Raw genomic sequence first — 26,413 nt, forward strand, 5'->3', positions numbered from 1 at the left:
TCAAGTTAGCAACTAAGTAAATGCGCATTTTTGTTAGAAAATCGAAGACAATTTTTGCGTAGAATTAAATAACTTTCTTCTGTATACCATTTTGATCGATGGCCTTTTGTTATCTTCCAAGAAGCATCATTGTCCCAAGTTTATAAAACTTCTAGTTTTTTTTTATCAAAAACTAAATTATATGTTAATTTTTTCTTCAAGCGTGGGAGGTTACAACTGCTCATCCCCCCCACAGAGCCTCAGCTGAGATTCACGAGGCTTTATAGTTCGATTTTCTGATGCGTTTTACCAATTATCACTTGAGAGGAACTTGGTCATATAAATCTGTTACTGGCTCTCGGGCTATTAGGCACAATTTGACACCATCATGTTTTTTTTTTTTAAATTTGGTGGATGTGGAAAAAATTCAACCAAGCCCCAATAATTTTCAAACATAGCCAAATTGTTTTTATTAGTCGAATCGATTATTGCTTTATTTGGGTTGTCCAAAACTTTAACTGGACAATCAGAACAGCTTTGAGTAAAAATCACCAGAATGACATTTTCCAAACTAATTTAAACATAGCTATTTTTTAAGGTTTCGACACCATAAATTGCACCTATGGGAAGATCATTTTTCCCTTTGCAAAAGTAAAAATGCAAAATATGACTGAAATGTTTGTTTTGAATGACAGCTGAACAAACCTAAATAATCATTTGAATTTTTAAGAGTAAATTTTAAGAGTAAAAGCCGCACTTAGTGCCAACCTTGTACTATTTAAGAATACAATAAAAAATAGTTTGTTTTAAATTAATTCCATCTTTAGCCATAGTTACCGACAGTGAGTGAAAAACTCACGTCATATTTAGGATTTTTCGATTTTTCAATTTTTAAAACCTTATATAAAACTCTGTTCGCGTTAAATTTTGCAATTAACTTTAGTAGTAAATATCACTTTTCTTGTGCATATTTCAAGTCATATCATGTCACTGGCCTTAAAGCACTTGTGCCAAGCAGTCAGAAGCTTGATTTACCTAATTATTTGGTATTTTTCGTGAATTTGAAAAGTTTAAAATAACCCTAAGAATGATTGCATTCCGCAACATTCTCTTTTATAATGTTTAGTTTTATATAAGCAGTTTATGGCATATATCGTTTTCAGATTATAATAGGTAGTTGTAATTTTATTATAAAGTGATGATAAAAATTCAAATTCAAGTAAATCTTTTTAGATAGTTAGGTCAACGTGGGAGAAATATCATAACTCTAGCACCAGGGAAATAAGGTTGAAAACTAGGTCTGTCCCCATCTGCGTGCGCCCCACGTTGGGAAACACTGGTCTAGACCAGACATCGGCAACCTACGGCACGCGTGCCAGGCTTGGCACGCGACGACATTCTGCATGGCACTCTACAAAATAATCAGGGCAATCGCAAATATATCGAGACGAAGTGATTTTTAAATAAAAAAAATGTTGAAATATAATTATTTATCTAATGTAGCTCGCTAATGTAATTCAATCTATTCAATTCAATTGAAGCACTTAAAGATGAATTTTCCAGATGCAAAGACTTTGAAGCTTATGTGCCTAAATTTTCCTTCCTCATAAAACCAGATTTCATAGATCCATCAATAATACCGTTTGATTTTTCAATTTTCGAGTGGATGAATGTTGATGATTTTGAAATGGAAATTATGGAACTAATATCTTTAGAATTATGGAAAACAAAATTTAAGGAATTACGAAAAAATCAGGAAGATGACTCCATGGAAAATTAAATTGTTGGATGATATTGTCGGAAATATTTAATTGTTTAAAGAAAATTGCATGCGTTATCATTTCAACTTTTGGTTCCACATATCTCTGTAAACAAATTTTTTCTCACATGAAACATATTCTGAGTTCACAAATAAGTCGTTTAACAACTAAACATTCAGAATCTTGTGTGTTACATATTATACCCCGGATATTGTAATATTAAGAAAAAATGTGCAGGGACAAGGTTCGCATTAATGTTGTTTAGTTTATGTTATTTGTTAACTTTCCGTAGGGTAAGTTATAGTAATCGCAAAAAAATCGGAAATGAAAATTTTTATATATCTTTACATTTCAAAGGTTTTTGAACATTTTGGCATACTTTAGAAAAAATGGATGTATGTGTGTGTGTATGTGTGTGTGTGGATACAAATTTTCGTCCACGATTTCGGGAACACCGATCAACCGATTTGAATAATTCAAAAAACATTTGATTTGTATTGTTTAGTTTTTGGCGAAGGCAGGTCTAGCCGTTCCGAAGACACGTGGCAAGAAGTGCCAAAAATGGTAACTCAGTTTTTAAGTGAACGGAGCGTCCGATTTTAATAATTCAAAAAACATTTTACTTGTATTTACAAGATGAACAACTTAAAATTTTTGGGAAGGCATGTCCAGCTGTTATGGACTTTCAATAAAAATAAGTTAAACTAGTTGGTATTGGTATTTAGCCTTGTGGCAAGTTGCATGAACTTCCCGATATGTGTAAATAATCGACGTAATCAATAATAAACAAATTAATTTATGAGTGATTAGGAGTTTTCCGAGAGGATTTATTACACATAATTGAAAACAAACAAACACGTTAACTCGGAGTATTTTCTAAAAGCAAATTTTCACAAATCAATAATTTTTATAATTGAACCAGTTTTCGTAAGACGTAAATGGTTTAGTATGTTCATTGAGACCAAGTAAATCTATCGTTATACCAAGTAAATCATCTAATTTTAATTTTAACAAACGTCAACAAAGCTACTCTTTTTCTCAAAATTTGATGATTTTTAACTTCCCGTAGGGCAAGTTATAGTAATCGCAAAAAAATCGAAAATGAAAATTTTTATATATCTTTACGTTTCAGAGGTTTCTGAATATTTTGGCATACCTTAGAAAAAATGGATGTATGTGTGTGTGTGTGTGTGTGTGCGCGTGTGTGTATGTATGTGCGGATACAAATTTTCGTCGACGATTTCGGGAACACCGGTCAACCGATTTGAATAATTCAAAAAACATTCGATTCGTATTGATAAGGAGACGTGCTGATTAGTTTTTGGCGAAGTCAGGTCTAGCCGTTCCGAAGATACGGGGCAAAAAGTGCCGAAAACGGTAACTCAGTTTTTAAGAGAACGGAGCGTCCGATTTTAATAATTCAAAAAACATTTTACTTGTAGTGACAAGGTAAAGAACCGATCAAATTTTCATAAAGGCAGGTCTAGCGGTTTCGGAGATCTAATGAAAAAAGTAAAAAAAAAATGCCATTTGGCGGTCAAAAATGATCATTAGACATATGCACATCAAATTATCAGATATTTTATAGAGATTTTAACAATAAGTATAATTTTGGTTTACATTCCTATGGGTTCCGTACCAATGTTTACGCGTTAGACGTCGACGCGGCGCTTACGCGGTTTGATATTTCCTCTTTATGCAGTTAAAGCAGTACGATTGCTTTGAAAAAAAGTTTAGATCTTTCAAAATATGTCAAAATAAAGAAAAATTTTTTTTCAAAAAAAAAATTTAAAAAAAAAATTAAAAAAAATTGATTTTTTCAAAAAAAAGTAATTTTTTGTCTAATTGTTTGTCAAAAATCTTATTTTTTCGAAGTAATTTTTTTTCAAAAATGTTAATCGTTTTTAAAAAAATAATAATTTTTGGTACGGGAAGTTCCAGCAATTTGCCTTAAGGCACGATGCCTTAATTGCCTTAAGACAGAATTCCACTTACAGCTAGTTTAAAATTAAACTACTTGTCGTTATGCCGCAATATTTCAGTAAGTTCTATATGACCATGATATACATCGCCAAAGAAAGTTTCATAAAAATCGGCTTAATTTTTTTTTCAACAATAAATTACAAGAAAACGGCTTGGTAGATTTTTAGTTTAGGCGTTTTTGAGAAAACGTCGATCAAAGGTCTAATTTTGACAAATACCAATTTTTGCAAACTTTGACGAACTTTTAAAGCTAAACGAGTTGTCGTAGGGCGGTAAAATTTTAGTATGATCTAGAAGACTATGATATCTACCATCAAAAAATCATAAAAATCGTCAAAATTTTTTTTAAAAAACTTTATTACAAGAAAACGGCCCGCCCGATCTTTACCAAAAACTAATCAGCACGATTCCCAACCAATATCTTTGGAACGATTTTTGAATTTTCAGATTCAATTCAGAATTGCGGGCTAAAACGTAGACAAAAAATTTTTCACTTGTCTGCTATTTATAAAGAAACGTCTCGGTCGATCGGCGCACAAACCTCGCCTAGACCTCAGAAACGCTAGTCCTCATCGAGATATATCAAATGGCTTCTAAATTTTTGAAATCGTCCCAGCCGTTTTCGAGAAAACGTCGATTTACGGCAAAAATCTGTGCACATACACGCGCGCACACACACATACTTTTTTCAAATTTGGTCTCATTCGAATCAGAATGAAACGTCGAGGAAACATAAAATTAGCGAGTCGAAAACATAAACTTCTCCTTCGGGAAGTTAAAAAATGTCATTTTGCGGTAAAAAATTGCGGTAAAAAAACATTGTAGTAATTTTACACCCATTGTAGTATTTTTACAAACATTGTAGTAATTTTACACCCATTGTAGTATTGTTTACAAACATTGTAGTAATTTTACAAACATTGTAGTAATTTTACACCCATTGTAGTATTGTTTACAAACATTGTAGTAATTTTACACCAATTGTAGTATTTTTACGAACATTGTAGTAATTTTACACCCATTGTAGTATTGTTTACAAACATTGTAATTTTACACCAATTGTAGTAATTTTAGAAATATTCTAGTAATTTTACACCCATTGTAGTATTGTTTACAAATATTGTAGTAATTTACACCCATTGTAGTATTGTTTACAAACATTGTAGTAATTTTACACCCATTGTAGCAATTTTACACTCATTGTAGTATTGTTTACAAACATTGTCTAATTTTACACCCATTGAACTTATGTACATTAAATTATCAGATATTTTATAGAGATTTTAATACTGTGTACATATTTTGTGTAATTTTTTTTGGGTTCAGTACCAAGATTTTTAATTTCAGTATGGGAAGTTCTAGCAATTTGAATTAAGGCACGATGCCATGCACCCCACTAGTTAATAAAAATGTTTAAAAGATAAATTTGGTTATAATCCTTCTCCCCTAGAACCTGGTTATATATTTCAGGCGGCACCTTGAATCATATTGGTAGAGTGGCTCGGCACAGTTAAAAGCTAGCCGACGCCTGGTCTAGACTCATAATATAACCAAAATTCAAATTTCAAGTGAATTGACATTTCTGGCAGTTCTCATCTATGAAAATGTTTTCAATGTCGAACAATGATATATTGTTTTTTTTACATTTTTTCCATTTATTTCCACAATATTACTTACAATTAGTTTTATAATTCATCACAACCTAAAAATTTTCCTTAACAAATTCCAAAAAGTTTCATCAAAATTCGAATAACCGTGTAGGAGAGGTTTGAATTCATACATCCGTCGGGAGAATTATATATATATATATATATATATATATATATATATATATATATATATATTGTTTGATTCTAAATTTGATGTTGACATATTATATGTATTAACAAAGTCTAGTAATCGGGCATAACATCAATAAAAATATGAATTTCTTTCAAAAATTTATTTTAAATCCATACGTTTCGGCTATAATCCTAGCCTTCATTCAGTGGAAACTAAAGATAAACTAGCTGTAAGTGGAATTCTGTCTTAAGGCAAATTGCTGGAACTTCCCGTACCAAAAATTATTATTTTTTTAAAAACGATTAACATTTTTGAAAAAAATTTACTTTGAAAGAATAAGATTTTTGAGAAACTATAAATTAGACAAAAAATTACTTTTTTTGAAAAAATTTTTTTTTCTTTATTTTGACATATTGTGGAAGATCTGAACTTTCTTTTCAAAGCAATCGTACTGCTTTAACTGCATAGGGACAAAATATAAAGCGCGTAAGCGCCGCGTCGATGTCTAACGCATAAGCATTGGTACGGAACCCATAGGAATGTTAACAAAATGTATACTTATTGTTAAAATCTCTATAAAATACCTGATCATTTGATGTGCATATGTCTAATGATCATTCTTGACCGCCAAATGGCTCCTCCATATCTCCGAAACCGCTTGACCTACCTTTAAGAAAATTTTATCAATTCTTCATCTTGTCAATACAAGTGAAATGTTTTTTGAATTATTCAAATCGGACCCTCCATTCTCTTAAAAACTGAGTTACCGTTTTCGGCACTTTTTGCCCCGTATCTTCGGAACGGGTAGACCTGCCTTCGCCAAAAACTAATCAGCACGTCTCCTTATCAATACGAATCAAATGTTTTTTGAATTATTCAAATCGGTTGATCCGTGTTCCCGAAATCGCCGACGAAAATTTGTATCCGCACATACATACACACACGTACATACATACACACACACACACATACATCCATTTTTTCTAAGGTATGTAGTGCAGTAAACGGAGAGGAAAAAAGGGTATAACCTCTGAATTTTTTTACTGTGCTCCAAATTTCATGAAATTTTGGAATTAGGTTCATCTTATCCTCAAATTCAAAAGTGAAAACAATTCGGGTTGCGCCATCACCCCCCGGGGGGATGACCCCCCTTCTCAATTGTGTAATTACATTTTTTTAAAATAACGTCGGAAATCGATAGAAGAGCTAATTATAATAAAAAAATGTCTTCTATAGTTTTTCAAAAAAACTAATACTTTTCAAGTTACTGGCCACTAAAGATTCATATATTTTTGGCGTTTTTCTTCGTCTTTTTGCAAATATCTCCTAAATTATACATTTTAACGAAATTCATGTAATGAACAAAATAATGTCAATAAAAATCTTAATAAATCGGTATTACATAAAGTGTTCTAGGAAAAATATTAAGCAAGATTTGAAAGAGCAAAGTCGTTTTTTATTTCGTTCAAGATTTAATTGTTGTATTTAAAGCCATCTAGTGTCAAGGTTTTACATTTTATGCATTTTGGTGAAATTGGGTTTTATAGTGCTCAACATAAGCTTTAAAATGAGTGATGTTACAAGTTTTTTGCGTGTAAAATGAGTGAGCTATCACGCAAATAAGAAGGCATATACGAAGTTTTTTTCTTTTAAATCATATGGTTTAATGAGCGCCATTTCCACCAGAATTAAAGTAATTCACATTCCATCTAGAATTCACTTCATTATAGACATTTTGATGGATTCTAGTAAATTCACTACTTTAGTACAAACTATTTTCAGAAAACTCACGATTTTATAAAAACTTTCTTTTTCAATTTTTTTAAAAATCGAAATTATTTTCATTATATCTCAAAAAGAATAAAAGATACGTATTAAAGCTTATAGATAAAAATCAAAGGAATCTTTCTGGCTTATTATTGTTTTTTATTATTTTTCTTTCACACAAAAATTGACAGAGTTATGAATGTTTAAAGACTGCGCGACCGCGCAAATTGGAAAAAAAAGTTTTTATAAAATCGTGAGTTTTCTGAAAATAGTTTGTACTAAAGTAGTGAATCTACTAGAATCCATCAAGATGTCTATAATGAAGTGAATTCTAGATGGAATGTGAATTACTTTCATTCTGGTGGAAATGGCGCTCATTAAACCATATGATTTAAAAGAAAAAAACTTCGTATATGCCTTCTTATTTGCATGATAGCTCACTCATTTTACACGCAAAAAACTTGTAACAGCACTCATTTTAAAGCTTATGTTGAGCACTATAAAACCCAATTTCACCGAAATGCATAAAATGTAAAACCTCGACACTAGATTGCTTTAAATACAACAATTAAATCTTGAACGAAATAAAAAACGACTTTGCTCTTTCAAATCTTGCTTAATATTTTTCCTAGAACACTTTATGTAATACCGATTTATTAAGATTTTTATTGACATTAATTTGTTCATTACATGAATTTCGTTAAAATGTATAATTTAGGAGATATTTGCAAAAAGACGAAGAACAACGCCAAAAATATATGAATCTTTAGTGGCCAGTAACTTGAAAAGTATTAGTTTTTTTGATAAACTATAGAAGACATTTTTTTATTATAATTAGCTCTTCTATCGATTTCCGACGTTATTTTAAAAAAATGTAATTACACAATTGAGAAGGGGGGTCATCCCCCCGGGGGGTGATGGCGCAACCCAAATTGTTTTCACTTTTGAATTTGAGGGTAAGATGAACCTAATTCCAAAATTTCATGAAATTCGGAGCACAGTAAAAAAATTCAGACCTAAAACGCTCCGTTTACTGCACTAATGCCAAAATGTTCAGAAACCTCTGAAACGTAAAGATATATAAAAATTTTCATTTTTGATTTTTTTGCGATTACTATAACTTGCCCTACGGGAAGTTAATTAAAAACTAAAAACAATTGAATTGGAGTGAAAATAAAAATAAAAATAAAATAGTAAATAGTACTTACAATTAGTGTTAAATTGGAAAATTTTAATAATCCATGGTATCAGGATATGGTAATGCACTACACTATGTATTATAAACATTAAACTTGTAATTACACAATATTTTCACGAAAGACTAATTTAAAACATCACAATTGGATAATGTGTTGTTCGTAGACCGGTTGAAGATATAATGGGACTGGTTATATCTATATATTTATATAGGTTAAATATATATATATATATATATATATATATATATATATAGTAATAAATAACTGTTATTGAAATTACACTGATGATGAGGCACACCTTAGTCTCGAAACGTTTGTAATAATAAAATAAAGTTGTGATACAAAAATCTGAGTGCTGTTTTGTTCATATTAAACAATTAATATATATATATATATATATATATATATATATATGTATATATATAATTATTATACACGTTTACAAATATATAAATACTTGTAATATAAAATATTGTGAATAGAGTAGCGTTAATTGTTTGTTGATATCTTTTACGGTTGCGACAAAAAGTTACTTTAAAAAAAAGGGCACTTTCGCATATTTTCAATGATATCTGGGCGATTGATATTAAGCTAGAGAGTTAAAATTTGGTATATCGGAGTTTTTCGAAATCATGTATGAAAACAAGCCAATACCCTTTATATTCCCTTAATATTATATTAAATATAATATTTATATTATATTATATTTATGTGAATACAGTACTATATGTGATATTTATACTATAAATACATACAAAATGAGAAATAAGATACATACTATTAACTTAATACAATAATTAACACGAAATCGTATTATAAATATTATTAAAGGTGTATTAAAATGATGTCTGATTTATAAATACCATTGTTGCAATAAAAAAAATACTTAGAAGCCCCATTTAAAATTGCAGATTAAATTATCGACCGATTTTATATTTAATCAATCAATTAAAATGAATATACTCACACTAATTATATACTTCGGGCGATATTGAAACCCTCCAAAGAATCCGAATATAACGAATATGATATTGAAGAAATTTAATAGAATCGGCGTCCACATGTAACCCAAGAAGTCAAACACTTGCCTTTCGACTGTGAATATCTGAAAATAAAAATAAATATTTATTTTTTAACATGCCATACAAACAATTGTATATATACTTATATAGATCTACAGATTTAGAAGTTATACCTAAAGCACAAAAGTGAAGTGAGCAAAGATTAAATACATTTTGAACATATGTTGATTTCTATTAATTTTATGTTGTTCATTTTTAAAATATTATAGTATGAAAAATATTTCATAGCTCACTTAATAATTTCATAAACAGACATATCTGTTTGATTTTACAAATTACAATTAGCTATCAATTACATATTATATGAAAACGTTCTGCGGGGTGGAGAGGGGCTTAAAGGTACACGGAAGAAAAAGTCCATCACCAATATCTAAAAAATAAATAAAGTTAAGAATTTTAACAACAGTATTTGGATGTAGAGAAAAAGGATGTATAACCGGCCATCACCTTAATTTTTACGACGTAGTAATCAGGAAATAAACGGCAATGTTTGAAAATCAATAACAAAAAATTTTTCTGCCGTTGATAGTTTTTGAAGTAAAACTTCTTTAGGCGCGACTAGGGTGTAAATCCGTACAAATACAACGGAAGTGTGTTACGGCAGATAAGATAAGAGTTGACTGTCAATAATTTGTATTCGCTCTCGATGATATCATTTCTATACGGGTCGATTGTGATTAAGGGTCGTGTATGTGAAAAAAGATCTGTCGTTGTATGCGTACCGGCGTCAACGTTGTACGTGTACCGATATCAACAAAGAAATCGGCATAGATAAATAAACATTTTAAAGTTACATCGTAGTACAAATCTTGATTTAATAAAAAAAATGCCTTGAAAATAATAAAACAAAAAAAAAACATTTGTGCCGTAAGTTTATTGATTAGAAATTATTTCTATATTATTCGTTTATATTTATATTTCTATAAATCTTTTAAGTCATTAAAATAGATTCTTCCCATCATTACAAATTGAATGTTTTTTGAATTATTCAAATCGGATTTTGAATTATTCAAATCTTTGTCAAAAACTAATCAGCACGACCTCCAGCTGATATCTTACGAAGGATTTTTAAATTTAGAAAATCGGTTCAGTATTTTTTGCAAAAACATGGACGTAGTGATTTGTATTTTTTTGTAAACCTAGTCAATGCGAGTTCGAACGGCTTTTAAATTTTCAAAATCAACTCAGCTATTTTTTGAGAAAATGTCGACGGAAGTTCAAATTTCACTTAAACACATATGCGCGAACACATAAACAATTTTTACAACTTTGAACAATTCAGAATGACTTAAAACGTCGATAACTCTGAATCGTCAAGTCTGCATTATATATTTATAGAACATACATATCTATGATATGTACAATTTTAATTTTGAACATTTATTCCACACAATGATGAATGGATAAAGTCTACGGTAGCATATAAGCATTGAAACAATTTATAAATGATATTATTGAAAAAGAAAATCAGCTAGTGGTGCATGACATCGTGCCTTAAGGAAAAATGCTGAAACTTTCCGTACCGAAAATTAAAATTCTGAAATTCCAAATTAAATGTAGAACTCCTTTTCAAAGCATTCGTGCAACGTAGCTGTTTTAGATACAAAATATTGAAGCGGTATAACGGAAAAACTTTGGTGCGGAAACCATAGAAGTGTAAATATTTGTATTATTATTAATATCTTCATAAAATATCTGATAATTTAATGTGCATGTGTCTAATTATAATTTTCACTGTTTAATTGTGATATTTTTTTTACTTTTTTTATTAGATTTCCGTAACCATACAACCTGCCGCCTTAAAATCAGTTTAACCAGTTCTTCATTTCGTCACACTATGTTCTCTCAAAAACTGAGTCAACATTTTTGACACTTATTGCCCCATCTTCGAAACGGCTGGACCTGCCTTTGCCGGAAACTAATCAGCACGTCTCCCCATGAATACGAATCGAATGCCTTTTTCAACATTAGTATCCAAACACACACTGCTCTAAAGTATGCCAAAATGTTCAGAAATATTTGTAACATAAAGATGTATAAAAATTTTCATTTTCGATTTTTTTGCGATTACTATAACTATAACCCTACAAAAAGTTAGAAATAATATTATAATATACAAAAGTGAGTTATATTTGCTATTATAATAAATCAACTAATTGATTAAATAATTGACGTTCCTGGAAAATAAATAGGAGTATATTCCCTTAACAAAGTTTAAATTTATTTTCTTATGAAAAAGTTTTTGTAAAGTCAAATAAGTTTCTTAAAATTTATATTGATTTATATTCTAATAATCGTAAGCGTCAAAGTAATAAAAGTATAATTATGCCTATAAGAGCACAGTCTTTGGGGAGCCAGAGCATAAATATAGAACGAAAACGCAATAAATAACTTGTATAAACTTAAATTACGTAATAGTTAACTATTTATTTGAAATTGATTTATTGAGGACTTTGACATTTGACACACTAAATTAAAAACAACATTAATAATACTCTAGTAAATACATGACGCTTACAATCATGCAACTCATTTTCATTACTTCTATTTAAATAATAAAATAATTATTGTTCGAAAAGATTAAATCTATATCGATGTTACCATTAGAATTGACGATTGTGATAAAAATTCATCATCATTTTAAGCATTATTTCACAATGGTAACTAGTGGTGCATGGCATCATGCCTTAACGCAAATTGCTGGAACTTCCCGTACCAATTTTTTTACTTTTTTTTTAAATTTAATTTTTTTTAAAACTGTAAAAAATAATTTTTGAAATTTTTTAAAAAAGAATGACTTTTTATAAAAATTTATTTGTTTTTGTATTTTGATTTTTTTTTTTTTTGAATATTTTAAAGTTTTTCGAATACTTTGAACTTTTTGAACTTTACGCGCTGCGTAGCTGTCTCAGAGACAAAATAAAGAAGCGCGGAAGCGCCACCTCTCAGCCTAAAAAATAAGCATTGGTACAGAAACCATAGAAATATAAACATGTGCTAATTATTGAAATCTCTATAAAATATTTGATAATTTGATGTACGTAAGTTTAATTATCATTTTTGACCGCCTAATGGCATTTTTTTATATTTTTATTGGGTCTCCCCAAAAATTTAATCATTTCTCCGTTTCATTAATACAAATATAATGTTTTTTGAATCATTCAAATTGAACGCTCCATTCTCGAAGTGGCTGAACCTGCCTTTTACAAGTTTGCCATAGGGGAAGTTAAAAATATGACATCATTATACTAATTGTAAAATTGTAAATCGACAGTACATTTGTGTGAGTTACTATTATCTTAGTATTAAAGTATGTTAAGATTATAATTTAATTTAATATAAAGATAGGGTTTGTCTGTAGGTAAGCGGTTAAGAGCCGCGGGATTTGATTCAGAGGTCCCGGATTCAAGACCTGCTTCGAGCTGCCTGTTGTCAAGCAGTAGTGACAACGGTTTTCACTTCAAAACATAGATAGCAATATGTTTTCAAGTGAAAATAGCCTGGCATTGCTGCACCAATAAAAAGTCGGCCCTATTACAATAATTCTAATGATAAAATCATCAAATATGGGTGGATTAACCATTGGTTTACCATCTAAAAATACGAAGTAAAAAGTTTTAGCTCAACAGCTTATAGGACGTGAGAAAAAAAAGTTTTAAAATTTGAACTTATAAACTGTAAATTTTGCACCTTAACGAAAAGCTTCGATACATTTTTTGACATTATGCTACAATATTTTATATCTACATATTACAATACTAATATTAAATTTAGCCTTAATTTTTATTATATTATAATTGGAACGAGGCCTCAGGCCCTGTTATCATATTTATTACTGTCAATTGTCATCGTAATTTCGACAAAGTACATTTATGTTTTCGCCTTCCGACTCGCTAACATTATGGGACCGATTCTGCCGCATAACAGAAGAATGTTATGGCAGGGCCAAGTTATGAAAATCTTTCCATACTAAATATTAACAAAAGCCATGTGGTTGGTGTGCAGTCAGGCGTATTTTCCAGGTTATCAGAAAACCTAACCTAGAAACCGCACAAATATCAAAAAACGATTTTAGATAACAGGGTCTTTCTGATCCAGCTTCATAACATACGTTGCAGTTTATGTATCAAACCTGAATGAATGCCTGAATGAACAGCAAGTACATGACATTTTGACAGTATTCAGTATGATTCAGTGGTATGATGTATGCAAGTTGGAGCGTAACATGACCTTGCCATAGCATTTTTCTGTTATGCGGCAGAATCAGTCTCTATATTTCAAATTTTGATTTCAAATATCTAAAAACCATTCGGTATAGCTCGCGTTGATTTGTTTTTTTTGCGACGATTGACCAAGCTTTTTCTGAAGAGTTAGCAGGTAAGTGCAAAATATCTTATTATCCACCTTTTATGATTTTGAAAATGTAAAAACGGGTGGAAAGGTATCAGTTGGGATGCCATGGTGATTAGTTTTTGGTAAAGATTACCAGCCTGTTTTTTCGTAATTGTTAAAAAAAATCTTTTATCACAATTTTAATGAAATTTTGCTTTGATGAAAGGTCATGATCTTAAAAAACATCATTAATATTATGGTTTTAAAAGTGGTTTGATTAAGTGGAAAAATGGGTCGCGTCAAAATTTCAAACTACCATCGTCAAAATGCTAAAACCCGCTAAATTCTTATTGATGAAGTTCATTATTCACACATATCGGAAAATTCTAGCAAAATGCCACTTATTATAACGAGTTTTATTTGTAATAATTCAACAAATCCAAAATCAAAATTACATTATTTACCTGAGAAATCCAGTCATGTTGGACTTTAAAAAATTATACAGTATAAACCAAATGTACAACATCGCAATAAGTAATACGTATCAAACAATCAACTTTCAAACTATGTCCAGTAATGTTCCCAGTTAATTTCTAATTATATAAATGCTTTTTAAATATTTTCCAAATTTTTGTCACCTATCGCTTTCTACCTCATAGGATGAGTATAAAGAGACAGCCATCGACACACATATATAATGTATGATTTTAAATTTTGAAAAGATTTTACGAAATAATAGCTAAAATTAAAATTATGATAAAATATAATTATTGTAAAAATCCTTTATATAAAGCTTCTAAACTTAATTCTGTTGTCTTACATTATATTCAGTGACGCCATTAAGACTTTACAGCCGTTCGACAGAAACTATTCTCGTGAAACCATCAAAATTCCAGATCCAGGGCATTTAGTAACCTAATGCATTACTTTGCAAGAGAAATATTTGACTCAAAGCCAATTGGGAAAGTAGAACGAATTCTATTTTACTTCACAATATTATATTTAACTGCATCGCCGATGAAAATACATGTTGCAGTGAAAGTGCAATCGTAGAAAAAAAAGTAATAATAAATGTAAAAGATAAATCCAATTCGGCCGCAATTTCTGAAACGTGACTAAATAGAAACTTTTCCCTTGTTAAACTGTTATTTTATAAATAGACAAATATTAATTGAGAGGTTGAAACGGACAAAATATGTATGAAAAAAATAACCTATTATATTTGCAAATTTAGAATGCAACTTCTTGCTGGCAAATAAGAGTGAATAGGAATAATGCTGAAGCTCCCGCTGGAGTAAAGGTTAAGAACGGGGGGCTGGCAATACCTGGTTTCCAGCCAGCACAGAATCAACTAGTTGTAAGTGGAATTCTGTCTTAAGAGGTTAGGGGTACTTGCAGGCACGAAAAAATGAGTGTTTTCAGTATTTTTTTTTGTTATTAAACGATGTTTTTCTACAAAAATATTAATACAGCATTATTATACAATGTTTTGATTGATGTAACAAAAATTTCAGAAAAAAAAATCAATATTCCCAAAGTTATAGCTGTTTTTGTTGACCCTGTTTCGAAAAACGGTCCTGGCGGTGACCATCATAACTCCTTGGAGATTCATCTAAAATCAATCAAATTAAAAAAATAGTTTTATGAATAGTTAATCCCGGGCCGGATCGAAGGTTTTCTTTTTTTTTTGCAAAAATTAACAAAATGGCAGCATCAGAATGAAAAAATCTAGATTTTTGGGTAAAAAATCAACAGTTAATTGGTCTTAAAAAATTCAAATTTTTGAAAAAATAAAAATCCTTCGATCAGGCACGAGTTTATTATGTGTTCTAAAAGCTGTATGAATTTCATTAAAATTTACTAACAATAAGTGGTTTTCGAGTTACAGTGGTCACCGTTTCAAAAAACATAGTTTTGAGAAAAACGCGTTTAAAGTTTCACATTGGATTTACGTTCAGAAATTCGAATTATTGAATTACTTAAACTGAGTCATCCATTTCTGGGCCATATAATAGTTCATCAGTCATTGTGCAAGTTTCCAAAATTTCCATTTGCTGTTGCCTACGAAGCATTCTGGCCTCCAGAGTGTTCTCGTTGACGCGCTGATCTGCCACTTTCACACGTGCAGCATCCAATTTTACAGCATACCAATGAGAATTATACCCACAATTAGGTTCTAGGGTATCCATAATCAATAATAATGATAATGTATATGTATTCAGCAATTTGTACGATAGTAGAACTAGTATTCTAGGTATATTTTTTACACTAGTTGGTTGAAGCTTTTAATTTTTTCTGATTATGGATTTAATCTTGAACTACACATCTTGTAAGTAAATTATCATTGCTGAGATCGTCGTAAATGGGTTTGAAAGCATTTAAAACATCAGGAGGTGAGGGAGAATGATCTTGAGTATAAGTATCGAGTTCTCCACTTGCGTCAACGCGCTGGTAAGAGTCCAATAACTCAAAAAGTAATCATCGGATCAACTTGAAATTTTCAGAGAATATTTTCAAGATGTTACCCTTAATGAAAATGCAAAAAAATAAAAATCGATTTTTCAAACATTTCAAGTAGGGTAGGGCGGGGCTAGTTGAGCAAATTTTTACTTAAACGGATGTAGCTCCTCAATGAAAAGTCTCAATAAATTGCTATACGGCTTAATGGATTTGTTGTTTATCGCTTAACAAAAGTGTCAATACTAGTTTTTGGTAATAAGTAAAATTTAAACGCTACAGCTGTTTAAATACAAAAAGTCAAGTATGCTCAATGTACCCCATAGGTGGGGCAAGTTGAGCAGTAAAGAAGTATAATAAAATTATAGGTTCAATGTCGATTAGTGATGAAATAAAATAAGCTTTTAATAACCAGTTCTATATTTATAGTCTTTATTGACAGAGAAAACAAAACTTATAGTAATTTGCTTTGAATAATTAACGATTAATTAAGTTAGGAATTATTTTCCATTATATTCAGTATTTTGGTTTAAAATCATTATTTCTTTATATCATTATTCATAAACTTAGCTTAAATCTTAAAAATAATAATCAATTTCTGGAAGTTAATGGTAATTGTCTTAGTGACAGAACAAGTTTAGCAACTATGCTCAACTAACCCCAACTCGGAATTTCAAAATAAAAGTGAGTTTTTAGAAAAACCGTTAGAATTATACCCAGAATCTCTGTGCATATTAAAAGTACTATAATTATATGGAAGAATAACATTTATCTGATTAAAAATAAATAACATTTGACTAAACCAGACGAAAACTCGTGATGAATTACTTTTTTACTTTTCGGTCTCAAAATAAACAAAACGCCCTTGAGCCTCACTCATTTGTCCATCGGCTACTAGCGATCGCGGGATATTTATTTTTCCCAAAAAATCAATCAGACGATACGATTATGAACGAAATAGTTCCGTCAACTTCTTGGCAAACAATAGAACCAGGCAGCAAACGCAGACGCACATCGGCTAATAAATATGTCGAAAATGTAAACATAACGCCGACTCGAAACAGGTTCGATGCATTAAAAACAAACAAAGGTCATCCGTCCGAAACAACAAAAACACAAACTGATAACACCGAGAAAACTACAAGGCCACCTCCTATATTTCTATATAATGTAAATAATTTTTCTGATATGGTATCTGATATTAATAGTGTAATAAACAGAGAACAATATTATACAAAATCAATGTCGGACGATACAGTGAAAATAAATGTTCAACAGCCCGAGCAATACAAGCTGCTTATAAACTTTTTCAAAACAAAAGGTACTGTTTATCATACTTATCAACTTAGAAATGAAAGAGCGTACAGAGTGGTACTCAAAAATATCCATCATACATACGATATCAACCAAATAAAAACGGAACTAGAGAAGAAAAATCACAAGGTCAGAAATATAATAAATATGAGATCGTATATAACTAAAAAGCCACTCAACATGTTTTTTGTTGATTTGGAACCCTCTGATAATAATAAAGAAATTTACAATATCACGAAGTTGTTGAACCATATTGTAGTAATTGAAGCGCCCAAAAAGAGAAAAGGATTAATACAATGCACAAGATGCCAAAATTATGGTCATTGCAAAACATATTGCAATCGACCATTTGCTTGTGTCAAATGTGGAGAAAATCATAACTCAAAAATTTGCGTAAAACTAAAAAGTACGCCTGCTACGTGCGCACTTTGCGGTAAAGATCACCCCTCAAATTACAGAGGTTGCGAAGAATACAAGGCCGCGTACTCCACTGCTTACAAGAAAACATATACAACAAAAAAATCACATGATACGAGAGATATTCATGATCCAAACACAAGTCGTCAAAATATTAACATCAGAAACACAAATCACATGAGCTACTCGGAAGTCATCCGAAATCAACAAAGAAACGCAACCAGCGGGCCCGAAACAAGTACGGTACTACAGGATTTCTTGAACAGTTTTAGAGATATGTTTAAACAACTCATGGAACAAAATAATATGATCATGCAGATGCTCACTATTTTGGCTAAGAAATAATGGCTAACTCACTGCGGATTGCTGAATGGAATGCAAATGGCATTCTAAATCATCTAAATGAATTAACTATGTTTCTTCAAATACAAATGATTGACATCTTATTAATAAGCGAAACTCATCTCACAGAGTCTTCATACATAAAAATTCCATTCTACAACTTTTATGGTACTAATCATCCTGACAACACAGCACACGCTGGGGCTGGTATTCTAATAAAATCATCAATAGAACACTATGAGTTAGCGAAATATCAACAAAACCATATACAGGCAACATCAGTTAAAATAAAAGGTTTCGAACACAATATGATTGTTTCAGCCATCTATTGCCCTCCACGATATAATCTAAAGAAAAACGATTATGAAGAATATTTCGAAACATTAGGAAATAAATTTATAGTTGGTGGTGACTTCAACTCTAAAAATATAATATGGGGCTCAAGACTTACGACTCCAAAAGGTAAACAACTGGCAGAGTTAATATATGAGAAAAACTATACCATAATAACAACTGGGAGTCCCACCTACTGGCCAACAGACATACAGAAGATACCGGATCTGCTAGATTTTTTTATAACAAAAAATATTTCAAGTAATTATATTGATATAGAAAGTAATGAAGACTTATCTTCGGATCATACGCCTATAATTTTGACCCTAAATACTAATGTAATAAAACGGAAGGTACAACGCAAACTGTACAACCACAAAACGAATTGGGAGTGTTTCAGAAATGTAATTGATTCAAAAATCAACCTTAAAGTAAGAATTAAAAATGAAAACGATCTCGACGAAATAACTGAACAGTTTATAAGTACTCTTCAACAAGCCGCTAGGTTTGCCACACCAGAACTAGCGCAACATAAACTGGAAATCAACGTACCAATGGAAATTAGGCAGCTTATAAAGGATAAACGAAAGGCAAGAAATGTCTGGCAAAGAAGTCATAACCAGCACGATAAAACAATATACAATAATTTGGCAAGAAAACTTAAACATGAATTAAAACAGTGGAGAGAAATTGGCATAATGAACTATATTACTAGTCTTAACAAGTATGATAACACGATTTGGACACCAATTAAAAAAACTAGAAGACCTATAACAACTAACTCGGCAATAAGATTAGATTCGGAAGGACCATGGGCTAGGAGTGATCAAGAAAAGGCGAATATGTTTGCGGACTATCTAAGAAACGTATTTACTCCAAATGAAAATAGTCAACAACCGCGAGTATCTGATGAAGTTAATGAGATAAAAGGCACTACTGAAAACATTAAACAGGTTACACCAAAAGAAATTAAGAGACAAATTTCACTTTTAAATAACAAGAAATGTCCAGGAATTGATCAATTGGATGCTAAAATTTTGAAAGAACTGCCAAGAAAAGGTCTAATAATGCTGACTTATATATTCAATGGAGTACGACGTTTGGGATATTGGCCAAAGAACCTAAAAAACTCCGAAGTAATAATGTTACAAAAACAAGGTAAACCTAGTCATATGGCTAATTCATACAGACCAATTAGTCTTCAACCGGTTATATCTAAACTATTGGAAAAAATATTACTAGTAAGAATCCAAGAAAATCTTACCGCGATACCAGATCATCAATTTGGTTTTAGACAATCTCACTCCACTATACAACAGGCTCATAGGATAACTTCAATCATTCACAAAGCTTTTGAAGACAGTGAGTATTGCTCTGCGGTATTCATCGACGTAAAACAAGCATTCGATAGAGTGTGGCATGATGGATTGATAGCCAAAATTAAAAAATGCTTACCAAATCAATTATATAAAATACTGAAGTCATTCTTGACTGGTAGATACTTCAGGACAAGGGTAAGAGATGCAGTATCAGATTTTCATCCAATAAAATCGGGAGTACCACAGGGTAGTGTATTAGGACCAATTTTATACACAGTATATACACACGACTTACCAACACATAACAACACAATTACGGGTACATTCGCGGATGACACAATGATCATGGCAACACATCAAGATCCAGTAATCGCATCTCTAAACTTAGAAGAACATCTATTCGCACTTGAAGAATGGCTGAAAGAATGGAAAATAAGTATAAATGAAGACAAATCAAAACATATCACGTTTACAACGAGAACTCAAAACTGTGAGGCCGTATTTATAAATAACATCGAAATTCCTCCTAGTACCAGCATTAATTATTTAGGGCTTCATCTAGACCGTAGACTCACATGGGGTCCCCATATCAAACAAAAAAGCAAACAAACAATGAAAAAATTCAAACAAGTATACTGGCTAATTGGCAGAAAATCGAAAATGTCATACGCAAACAAGACTTTAATATACAAAACTGTACTAGTACCAATATGGAGCTACGGAATAGAATTATGGGGATGTGCAAGTGCATCAAACATAAAAATTATACAGCATACCCAGAACAAAATATTAAGGGCAATGGTAGATGCGCCTTGGTACGTAACTAATGAGACCATCCACAGGGACCTGGAAATTAAAACTGTAAATGAAATTATAAAGACCCGGAGCTGTTCTTATCACAACAAAATCGATGATCATTCGAACGCTGAAATACAAATTATCAACAAAATGGTTCAAACAAGAAGACTCAAGAAGAAATGGCCAAAGGACCTGCAATATTAAATTATATACAGACAGCTATAGAATAATTCTAGCAGAGGATCTCTTCAATGGAGGAGACCTCTAAACGCCAAATATAATTTATCACATAGGCTAATAGAAACTTTGTCTTCTGATTGTCTATTAAATAATAAATAAAAAAAAAAAAAAAAAACTCTATCTTTCCGCCATATAATGCCTAAACGGATAGTGAATAGTTTTCGGGATATTTCGATTGCTCAACTTGCCCCTATGCTCAACTTATCCAGCAATCGTGCCTTAAGGCAAATTGCTGGAACTTCCCGTACCGCAATTCAAAATTCGAGTAATTAAAAATAATCAATAATAATCAATAAAAGTTGATCAATGATTTGAAACTCTTAATGAAATTTCGAACCATATTAAATCATTCTATCTTAAATCATTTATTTTGAAATATTTTGGAAATTCTGAACTTTTTTTCAAAGCAATCGTACTGCTTTAGCTGCATAAAGACAAAATATCGAAGTGCGTAAGCGCCGCGTCGCCGTCTAACGCGTAAACATTGGTACGGGAACCCATAGGAATGTAAACAAAATTTTTACTTATTGTTAAAATCTCTATAAAATATCTGATTTGATGTGCATATGCCTAATGATCATTTTTGACCGCCAAATGGCATTTTTTTTTACTTTTTTGGTTAGATCTCCGAAACCGCTAGACCTGCCTTCATCAAAATTTGATCAATTCTTCATCTTGTCAATACAAGTAAAATGTTTTTTGAATTATTCAAATCGGACGCTCCGTTCTCTTAAAAACTGAGTTACCGTTTTTGGCACTTTTTGCCCCATATCTTCGGAACGGCTAGACCTGCCTTCACCAAAAACTAATCAGCACGTCTCCTTATCAATACGAATCGAATGTTTTTTGAATTATTCAAATCGCTTCATCCGTGTTCCCGAAATCGTCGACGAAAATTTGTATCCGCACACACACATACACGCACATACACACATACATCCATTTTTTCTAATTTTAAGGTATGCCAAAATGTTCAGAAACCTCTGAAACGTAAAGATATATAAACATTTTCATTTTCGATTTTTTTGCGACTACTATAACTTACCCTACGGGAAGTTAAAAAGTGTTAAGACAAAATTGCTGTAACTTCCCGTACCGTAACAAAATGTTCGAGGAATATTAAATGCTTTCAAATAGATTATTATAAATAAATATGTTAACATTGTCTAATGCTTACAATAATTATATAAACTGAATTGAAAAGTTAAAATTATTTATTTAAGTGAGCTTTAGAACTTTAGTAAGAATTAAAATTGAAATCTGAATTACTTTCGATACACAAAAAAATGAAAAAAAAGTTAATTGTTTTTCTAAAAGCAATTGTTTCGTCAACACAAGCATAAAGTTTTTTGAATCATTCAAATCGGATGCTTAGTTCTCTCAAAAACTGCAATTTTTTGTACATTTAGATCCGTATCCTCGAAACGGCTGGACCTGCCTTTGCCAAAAACTAATCACACAAAACTAATGTTTTTGAGATCATTCAAATCGGATGCTCCGTTCTCTCAAAATCTCAATTTCTATTTTCTGCATTCTTTGCTCCGTATCTCCGTAATGGTTGGACCTGCCTTTGCCAAAAACTAATCAGCACATCTCCCTATCAATAGGAATCGAATGTTTTTTAAGCCATTCGAATTGGTTGATCCGTGCGCCCACACACACACACATTCTTTTTTTCTGAGGTATGCCAAAATGTTCAGAAAACTTCAAAACGTCGAGAAATCTAAAAATTTTCATTTTCGATTTTCGGCCCATTACTATAACTACCCTACGGGAAGTTACCAAGGAAAGAAAATTTGTTATGACGTAACTGTAAGAAGTAAAAAGTACTTAAGATTTGCTAATCTTATTATTAGTGTTAAAAACAGAAAAGTCGATAATCCATGAAATGTGCACTACACTATGCAATATAAACATTAAACTTATACATATATATATAGACAATGTATGTAGATATATATATATATACTAGCCGGCCCGACAGACTTCGTCCTGTCAAAAAAAATTGTAATGTGGCGGTGTTTTGTGCCTACCTCTTTTCTATTCTTTGCAAAAAATTATCCTGAACAGAACGTCACCCTGGTAATAATTCGGTGTGAATTAAAAATAATTAAATAAAATACTATAAACATTTAAAAGTAAGTAATTTTAATAATGTAAATCATAATTCAATTATCAGTTCAATTTTCATAATAGTGCTTTGTGATAAACGATGTTTTTTGTTTGATTACCTGGCGCATAGACAAACAAATCTGATGGTTTTCCAATACGGGAACAAACAACATACAATTTTCCATGTGAGAAACATGGGTTTTCTAAATTATCACCACAAACACTTAATGATACCATAAACGCATTGGGATGCATGGTGCGAGAACATCTTCTGTTTTATACTATCCTTTGAATATAGTTGGTCGATATTTCGCAACATTATAATTGCCGATCCAACCGTTAATTGAAGATTGTGAGGTGACAATCCTAGCAAATCCAGCGAATTTAAAAACTCCGGTGGATCGTCTTGGTTAGTTGCCGAATCAACTGATTCGCCTGTAATTTGTTCTTGAATTTTGAAATTTAATTAATTTACATCAATGTTTTTGGCCGCTAATATAGCTTAATTGATAAAAAGATAATTCTATGTTTATATAAATATATTCAAAATTAGATTATCAAAAACTACACAAAATGTCATGACATAGATCATTGTTTTTTTTACAAATTGGGTTGCCTACTCGATTAAAGAAGAAAAGAAGAAAAGCGCTTACCAACACATTTTGCGATCCATTTTTATATATAAGATATATACATACATATATATATATATATATATATATATATACTAGATGACCCGACAGACGTTGTCCTGTACCCAATTCTGCATTTTTTCAATATCCTGTACTAATATTTACCGTTCAGTTAAAATTAATAATTATTGTTTTTCGAATTACTATTTATATCAGTGATTCCCAAAGTGGTCCATATGGACACTCAGGGGTCTATGATAGCTTTCAAGAGGTCACGATTGTTGATCACAATACACCTCATTAATACTCATTTTATTATTATTATGAAGTCAATTATGTCTTCACTTGGACTTTACTTTGAATGTATAATACAAAAATAAATTAAATGAAAAAAAAATCGATATCGGCTAAATAAGGGGTCCATGGCAAAGTTAAAGGGGTCCACGACACAAACAGGTTTGGGAACCTATGATTTACATCAATAAATGAGTGACTGTAGAGCGGCTTAAAATAAAATGATGATTCTCAATTCCCACAGTTAACACTTTAATTATTCCTTTAACAAATATTGAAATATGTTCAATAAAATTATATAATAAAAATTAAACACTGCAATTTAAACCACAAATTTATTTCCAATAGCTCAATTTATTTTAATGTCAAGGGTTATACAATTTTTTAGTCAAACTTGTAGGTGTGGATGTAAAAATGAATGATTTTTTGTTTATTCACGACTAAAACATTGACTTTCCAAATGTATCACGCAAAAAATCATCGCCTGCCTTTGTGATTTATAGCATAATTTACACGTGTTGAAAATTGAAGTCTTTTAAAGGGTATAACAAATCCAGAAAGAATTAATAAATAGCATTCCCTGTAAAGGTACAATATCACATTGGTTTTTTTACCCAAAATAATGGCTTTAATAATGTTGCCTATAATTTTTATATATTTGTACCATATTTCAACTGGCTTTTAGTAATTTTTATATCTAAATTACATTTTTCTCACTAATAAATTTATATACATTATTACTTAAGTTTATATTTGAAGTGAATTAATTTGTCAAATCCTGTTCACATGTGCTCTATTCAACCTACGATCAACAAAATTGCAGTAAATGGAGAGGAAAAAACCGTGTGTCGGAAATAGGCTAATCTTAATCTTAAGTTCAGAAGTAAAAACAATTTGCACTCCGTCACCACCCACCGGATTAATTGAATTATAACTCTTTTAATTCTGATTTTATCAATACTTGCAATACACTATTTTAAAGGTAATTAAATGAGCTACAACTTTCTCTATCATAAATTTTACCGTAACTTCTCTTATTTTGAAATGGCAAAGGATTGAAGGACTCGAAAGACACTCTGGTTGTACACTATCAATATTTGTGTAACAGAAAAATAATAAAAAGCAATAATTGGTCAGTAAAAGACCTTGAATTTTCATTTATATACCATTATACGTATCTTTTATTTTTTTAAATAGATTTTTTTTCATGAAATCATGAGCTTTTTGGAAATCCTTTGCGCTAAAGTTATGGTATTTTCTAGAACCCGTCAAAATCTCTTAAACCAAGTTGATTCCAGAGGGAATACGATTATTTTTAATTTTGGTGGAAATGGCACTCAAAAACTATTTGATTTAAACGAAAAAAATATTGTATGCGTCTTTTATCTGCATGATAGCTCACTCATCTTACATGCAGATGTACTAATTTTAAAACTTATTTTGAGTACTATAAAACCCCATTTTTATATCTAGCCTAATATTGTTCCTAGAACAATTTATAGAACACCGATTTATTAGGATTTTGATTGATATAATTTTGTTCATTACATGATTTTCGTTTAAATGTATATTTTTAGAAATAATTGCAAAAAACGATGAAAAACGCAAAAAACAACAAATTTTCAGTAGCCAGTAACTTGAGAAGTAATTTATTTTTTGAAAAACATTATTAAACATTTTTCTATTCTAATTAGTTCTTTTATCGATATCCGACGTTAGTTTGAAAGAGATACAAATGAACCACTGAAAAGAGATGTCATCCCCCCGGGAAGTGGCAAATGATTCTAAATTATTTTTATTTTTAAACTTGAGAGTAAGATGAACCTAATTCCAAAATTTCTTGCAAATTGAAGCACATTAAAAATATTCAGACCCAAAATGCTCCATTGTCTTGAGTAAATATTTCGTATCCAATGCCAAACATATGAATTTTAGACACAATGAAACTTCTAAATAATTGTTTGAATAAATAAATTATTTTTGTATCTTGATTTAGTAAAGTAAGGCAAAACACGACTGCATTTAAAAGTTAAAAAATAATAATCAGTCAAAGTGAATTGTAGGCTAAGTTTTATGCGCGAGACACATGCGCAGACTGCATCATCTGTCAGATGTTGACTGTATCTTATACTAAATCTTATATTATTTTAATTTTTAGCACATCTCAGCTTCTTTTTGGCAATAATAAGGTAGACATTACATTTTCTTTATTTTTAATCATGAATTTATTATATTTTAATATTGCCTTAGCCTATAAGTGAATAGAAATGT

At 30.8% G+C, this 26,413-nt stretch overlaps 1 protein-coding gene across 1 annotated transcript in view; it reads right to left on the reverse strand.

Annotated features, from left to right (window-relative positions):
* LOC113376752 (sodium/potassium-transporting ATPase subunit beta-1-interacting protein) overlaps positions 1-26,413 on the reverse strand; it is a 61,546-nt gene that overhangs the window by 30,067 nt on the left and 5,066 nt on the right. Inside the window, exon 2 of the mRNA XM_026616794.1 lies at positions 9,438-9,575. Within this exon, the coding sequence (XP_026472579.1) occupies positions 9,438-9,575 (138 nt within the window). The remainder of the gene's footprint in view (positions 1-9,437; positions 9,576-26,413) is intronic.

Source organism: Ctenocephalides felis, unplaced genomic scaffold (genome assembly GCF_003426905.1).
Source record: "Ctenocephalides felis isolate EL2017-DRISC unplaced genomic scaffold, ASM342690v1 CF-g0.4_SCAFFOLD_01886, whole genome shotgun sequence".
Lineage (NCBI taxonomy): Eukaryota > Metazoa > Arthropoda > Insecta > Siphonaptera > Pulicidae > Ctenocephalides > Ctenocephalides felis.